The sequence below is a fragment of the Lupinus angustifolius genome, chromosome LG04 (assembly GCF_001865875.1).
Source record: "Lupinus angustifolius cultivar Tanjil chromosome LG04, LupAngTanjil_v1.0, whole genome shotgun sequence".
In the NCBI taxonomy this organism is placed as follows: domain Eukaryota; kingdom Viridiplantae; phylum Streptophyta; class Magnoliopsida; order Fabales; family Fabaceae; genus Lupinus; species Lupinus angustifolius.
In genome coordinates this window covers 8,088,792-8,095,628 of record NC_032012.1, presented here as the reverse complement: position 1 = coordinate 8,095,628, position 6,837 = coordinate 8,088,792, and the positions used below count along the sequence as shown (strand labels likewise).

Genomic DNA, 6,837 nt, shown 5'->3' with positions numbered 1-6,837 from the left:
TTCAAAAAATGTCACATTACTTTCTTATTACTGATTGTGTTACTGTTTTTTCAGGTCAACAGAGTAACTGCTTTTGCTTTTCTATACCACATCCTCATTACAGTGATCAACAATTCACCATAGGGATAAAGGGGAAAGAAAGGGAAAATGGAAGGAAATACTATTATGTATGTAGTCCTAAACCAAATTTTAGATACATAAAATATACAGTGGCATGATAAACTGGATAAGAGGCATTTTCAATGGGAAGACTTCTGCATCTCAAAACTAGCATTCCCAGAAACAGATGTAGCTTCCTCATTGGCCTCTGCAATTTTGAGTTCATTTAAAGTCCTTTTTGCATAGACAGTGAAGGCAACAATTGTAACAACTGCAATGATGAAAGAAATAATGTTGTACACAATTTCGACTGTGGTCACGTGATGCTTCCCATTCTGTGCGTCTGCAAAGGTCCTTATTAATCGACCGCTGCACAAAATTGACCACCATTATTAGTAAATGAGAAAAATAACTGAGATGCAAACCTCTAGTAAACTTAAAATGTTGATAAAGAAAACAATTTCAAAGCTCAGTGACTCAAATGATATCTGGATCAGTTAAAATTGAGAAGTAATATCTGGTTCTCATATTAATGGAAAAGGGTCCTCTGAAGAACTATCTACAATGAGCAAGTCAGGGTGTATGTAATATTAGATCATTTAGTGGGCTGAGATCTCTATGCATTTCAGAGAAAGGTTGGGTTCTTGTTGAAAGCAAAGAGAGAGAGAGAGTACAACAAAATCTGAAGATTTGTCGAGGAGCGCAATAGAGAGCTTGATGCAAAGGGAGAGCAACTTAAATTGATTCAGACGCAGACTTGTGAATGTGAGAGGCAGCTGCCCTTGAAGCAGGAAGAATGTAACTGACAACTTCAAGCGGTTGAAGAAAACACAGAAGATAGAAGAGTGCAACAAGGATCTTGGCGTAAAGGCAACACAGCTTGCCCTACTTGAGGACTGGATTAGAGAGCACGGACAAGAGTTCAATCTTGTTCATAAATTAATTTCTGCATTGCATCCAGCTTAACTACTTATGCCTAAAGCTCCTCAGCATGTTCAGCAATTTTCATCAACAGAACCAGAAGTTCCTCTTCCTTCCACTTGAAAACTTGGTCAACATCACTCATAGCTTGACCAAATTCTGTATTTTTGTCTTGAGCTCTTGCTTGCACTCTTTAATAAGGCGTATTACCTTTGTGCCAAGATCCTTGTCCTGTTCTTCAATTTCCTTCTGAACTTCATCACTTTCAGTGATCACCTTCTGCAACACTAGAAGTTACCAGTTACGTTCTTCTTTCCTGCTTCAACCGCAGCTGTCTCTCATAATCACAAATCTGCGTCTGAATCAACTCTTGAATTGTTCTCCTTTTGCTTCAAGCTGTTACACTCCTCGACACATCTTTATATCTGGCTGTATTCTTTTTGGTTTCAACACTCACTCGAACATACTAGAATGTTCGACTCTGACCACTTTTCCCTCATACATACTAGAAATATATAAATAAATAAGTTTGTTTTATTTTCAAATTTTAATTAGAATTTCACAAAAATAGTTAAACACAAAAAGGAAAGTATACATACTTAAAGAGGAATTGAAATTTCAAAAACAAAGAGAACTAGCAAATAACACATGTCACTCATTGAAGGAGAGTACAAAAAGAAATTAAGACATTCTTGAGAAGATGTACTGTGATTTAATATATAGGGATGAGTTTCTCTTTCTTTTACTTTTCCATGTTATTATTTTATATTTCTTGCAAGAGAAGGGAAGACACTGAATCATTAAAAGGCAAAAATAGAAAGTAAGAACCTGTAGATGTAGAGGAAAGCTTCTGGCACCATCCCAGCTATTGACCCCCATAAGTAGGGCCAAAACCTCATATTTGTCACCACTACAGCATAATTGAAGATAGTATAGGGAAAAGGTGAAATTCTAAAAATAGCAACCACTCGAAATTGATGGAACGAGCTCCCTTCCCCAGCAAGCCTAATCATTTCAGCATTCCGGGGCCATCTCTTTAACAATTGCTGCATAATATAGAAATAAAAATCATAAATAGAAAGTAAAAATTACTTATGGTCCTATGAGGAAAAAAATGACTTACATGAATGCGGTCACGGAGCAGGAGTCCAATCAGGTAAGGGAGGACCATCCCAATGGTTGTTCCAACCATTATTATAACAAAGCCAAGGCCATAACCAAAAATCATCCCAGCTAACCACATGGAAGGGCCAGAAGGGATGAAGAATACCGGGAATAAAGCAAGAGAAGCAACAAGTACGAAGGCAAGAACTGGACGGCCAAAGGCAGTGGATTCCCACTCCATCACTGGGTAAAGAACCTACAATAAAAAGTTTAGCAAGATAAATCTTCAAAATTTTAATAAATAAAATATTCCGAGAATCCATTTGGCATGCATGCCATTCCACCAGAGTGAGAATACAGAAGATAAGGCCTAAGCTTGGCATATCCACATATGCAATAGCAAAATATCAATATTTTCAGTTTTACTCAACCCCCCAATTTCTTTGAGGTTATCACCATAAGGACTTTACCATGTCAGCAAACTTATGAAACGGGGAGGATAGGGAAGCAGAATTTCATGCTGATTTGCATAAAAGAGTTATTGTTATTGCTGTATTGAACTTCATCCATGAAACAACAAAATAATTACTTATCAAATCAAATACCAATGGTTATCATTCTAAAATCCAAGAAATTTTCATAGTCTAAAATTATGTCACAGTATTTCTGACAGTATGAGATCAGATATCAATTCAGTTCATTTAAAAATTCTTCATCACATTGGACAGAAGCATGGTAAACTGCAGTGCTACTGCATTATATCTTTAAACTAATTGGAAATAGCCAAATACATAAAAATCTGATGCCAAGGATGTTGCAGACACTAATAAAATTGTCATAATCAATATTTCAGTGAAAGATATTAGAAGCCTGACAGTGACATGAGATTATCATAATTTATCAACATCAATAAATCCAACAACAGTAGTGGTTAATTTCTGAACATGTATTGCAAAGCCCACTTCACCAGTGAATATACATTAAGAAAAACAAGTGTACTCCTAATTGTACAAAGGAATTACCTTTTCAAAAACAAATGGCACTCCCCATTTCAGAAGAAGAAGACTAATTACAACAATGACAAAGCACCATACGAAGGCTTTGATCCACCACCTGAAAGAATTATGTCTTGATTCTGCCTGAGGCTGCAGCATTTCATTTTCAACAGCCACCGGATCGTCTGATATGACCAGTCTAACATATTCACCCTTCCCCCTCACATGATGCCCTGAGTTTGCATGTCTTTCCAACTCATCCGATGATGATTCTTGTGTCATCATTGAGATGCCAGAAGGCTATGAAATGGAGGGGTACAAAAAAGAACATAAGCATCTAACTGATACTATAATTCAATATTTAAAGTGTGTATCAGATTCTACAAATATAAATTCAGCAAGAACAATCAGGTGGCACCAGCAAAGAATAACTTATCTCAAATATTAAGACCCAGAGCTCTCAAGTCAATTTACATGCAACTAACAATCACATTATTTGACGATAGAGATGACAGCTAATAACCAAAAAGAAAAAAACAAAGATGCTGAAGATATGGCACGTGGCTTATAATTATATGCAGGTGAAGAATTATGAATGACTTTGACAAAGGTTGAAAGTGTATAGCTTCAGAAAGGTGAAAGGACAAAACTTAAGTGAAAGTTCTTTGGGTGCTTGAGGTGTTGTTTTCAACTAAGAACAAGACATGTATAACAGAACATGTTATAATTCCACTGATGAGCTACTATGCTATGTTCTTATAGTTGAACAATACTACAAGTACCTAGAGAACAACGACAAGTTTTGTCCTTTCAGAAATCGAGTGGGTATCCTCTGTTTGAAGATATCAGAAGGCAAGGAGAAACAAAACTTAGTGAGCAGGCTATAGGAGTTACTAATTACTATATTAGTATATTTTGTAAAATGCCTTTTAACCTATGGGTGGAACTGAATAGATTTGGGATATTGTTTAGAACCTATATATCATCCTAAGAAAAATAGAATTTCTGCACATCTTCTATAAATAATTATCTCAATAAAAAACTGTTGTAATTATTATCCGACGATGGTTGCTGGTCAGAGTGTAAGTAAATTGCGCCCCCAAGCAAACTTTACCTGAAAAATCCGGGATTCAGTTTTTGGACTCGTTACTCCGGTAGGACTTTACCTAACCACCACACCCCCACCCCCACCCAGGATTAGTCTCAAGCTAAGCAGATGAAAAACCCTATCAAAGACAAAAAAAGGCAGCTCAGCGCACGAGACTCCGACCAAGTGCGGCCTGGGTAGGGTACATGTGGTCTTCACCCTTACAAGGGAACCCATGACCTTACCATGAGGCAAACAACCTTACCATTATGCTAAGCGCATCTACCGATGACAAAAACAGAGACAAAAAACTGTGCAAGGGAAATTTCAGATTATGATATTTATTTCTCCCATAAACTATTTTATTCCAATTTAACATATTTATAAAAGCAACATGTAAATGGTAACAAGAGAAAAAAAACTGCTAAATATAAATTATGCTCCTAGCTTTGTATTCTCAGCAAAAACCTCATAAACAAGACACTTTTGCATTGCAATAAATTAGAAAATTAAAAGATAAAAGCCCTATTGAAATTGAAATAAAACAGAATATAGTTACAAGTTAGTGAACTTACCAAGGAGAAGAAGAAGAAGCAGAAAGTGTATCTTTGTTGCAATAAGCTGAAAAAACGCAACTTTTTTTGTTGGGCTACTTCAAATGAAAGCCTTCACCAACACAACCAACTTTCAACAAGTGCTTATTTTTTCTTCAAAAACTTGAAATAAACCAAACAAAATAAATACTTTTATTATATGGTTAATTGTTTTTTTATTTAAAAGGTTCAATTTTTTTAATTAATTAGAAGAAATTGTGAAATTTGAAAAATGGATGGTGATGTTTGGCTTCTGAAAAAAAGTAAGGAAAAGTGGACAGTTGGAACGCTCAAAAGCAGGAATAATAATGATACACCAGTTGCCATACATCACCTATTTAAATTACTTTACTCACTTTTCCATATGTTATATTTAATTTCTTATTCAATAACACCAAAATGTTGGTTTGCTCTTATTAAACGTTTGATTCTTGAAAACGATATTTGTTGGAAAGAGAATTATGTATTTCAAAATAAATTAGTTTATTACCAAAAGGGTGTGACAATCATCTTTATTAACTAATCAAAAATTTAAATATTGAAAACAATATATATCATTATCCGATATAATATTCGGGAATCTAGTAAAAAATCTTGGAAGTATTCTTGTGTCATTAAATTTGACTTGGACTGCATTTTCTTATTCTTCTTTTGCTTTAATAACTTGTTGGAGTTTTTGTTTTGTTTTTGGTGTGTTGAATAGAAATAGAAGATGAGAAATATTCTTTGTTTCTACAACAAGGTACCAACCATATCTAGAAGGACATACAAAATGACTCATATTTGATTGAATTAATTAAAATAAAGATTATCTAGAAGTTCAACCTGATAGGATTGACTTTTCACTTTTCCTTCCCTAACAGCTTATCTGAAAAACTGGTTCATTTTCCATACTTTATTTTCATTGTGCATTTGGTCTTGGATTACACTTAGACTTTAACCCAAATATACAATAAAATAATGAGATGGTGCAAAGTTGTAATTTAATCATGGCATAGGATTAGGTTGCGCACGGGCCTAAACTTTCCAATCTAAGCTAAGAGCAGCTACTAGATTGTAAAAGTGAAGAGGGAAAAAAATCAATTTTTAGGAAATATAATAATAAGGCAAAAATATTATTTTAATCTTTTATAATATTTGTATGTTTTGATTTAGTTTTTGTAACAAGAATGTGACAAATTGGTCCTGTGTTTTTTTTTTATATTTGTTAGTCTTACCTTTTGTCACAACAATTTTATATTTGCTGATAAGAAAATTCATCTTGGTACTAATGAAACTGGAGTATGAGGATGGGTTTTGGTTCCTAACCTTCTACTTATCAACAACCAGAAATCCCCAACCACACTTTATATGCAGAAGTGTAAGAACTGATGTAAAAATTCATTTATATTACTTTTTTATGACTCAATAATATAATGACAGTGTATAAAACTCATATTCTATTATCAAGGTATACATATTTTTCTCAAATTATTATGGAGAATAATATATATATCGAAATATATTATCTCCTCAAACTCACTCAATGAGGGACACTTGTCATATTTTTTTACTTTAAAAATATGACAAGTGTTAGTCGAGTTTCAGGAGATAATCTCTATCCTGGTACCAGTATCTACATTATTCTCATTATTATAAGATAATGAATTTCTAATTAAATTTAAGCTATTTAGACCAATTCTTACATTTTAGAATAAAAACGATACAAAGTGTGAAACAAGTGATTGGGGAGGTGCAACTAGCCTATGAGACCATTGTTAAAATATAATCAGTTTAGTGAAAACAAAATATATGGTACTTTTCTTGTTCCTGCAAGTCCAGCAGCACTTATTCATTTTTGGGTTTGGGAATCTCAATTTTCAAAAATCGCATTGAATCCTAACTAATTTGAATCAAGTAGAAAAAAATCATACAATTGGGTAAAGCTTTCCAAGCATCTATTGTTTAATCTTCTTGATCTATCCAATAAAGCTTTTCGATCTATTTCACCCATTGCATATAATGTTCTTGCTAAAAGAGGAAAACAGAAGTGAAGTAA

General features: G+C 33.9%; 1 protein-coding gene across 9 annotated transcripts; it reads right to left on the bottom strand.

Moving 5' to 3' along the window:
* Positions 1–4,959, bottom strand: LOC109345488 (transmembrane protein 64). Of its 9 annotated transcripts, none has more exons than XM_019584529.1 (6): positions 4,782–4,956; positions 4,185–4,345; positions 3,147–3,430; positions 2,144–2,380; positions 1,849–2,066; positions 1–468 (listed from the first exon to the last, which is right to left on the bottom strand). In XM_019584529.1, the coding sequence occupies exons 3-6, from the start codon at positions 3,402–3,404 to the stop codon at positions 240–242; spliced, it is 942 nt and encodes a 313-aa protein (XP_019440074.1). In that variant the 5' UTR covers positions 3,405–3,430; positions 4,185–4,345; positions 4,782–4,956; the 3' UTR covers positions 1–239. The 9 variants fall into 9 exon arrangements, with proteins under 9 accessions (XP_019440074.1, XP_019440067.1, XP_019440068.1 ...); XM_019584522.1 differs by having other exon boundaries at positions 173–468; positions 3,147–3,422; positions 4,153–4,345; positions 4,782–4,959; XM_019584523.1 differs by having other exon boundaries at positions 173–468; positions 3,147–3,422; positions 4,181–4,345; positions 4,782–4,959.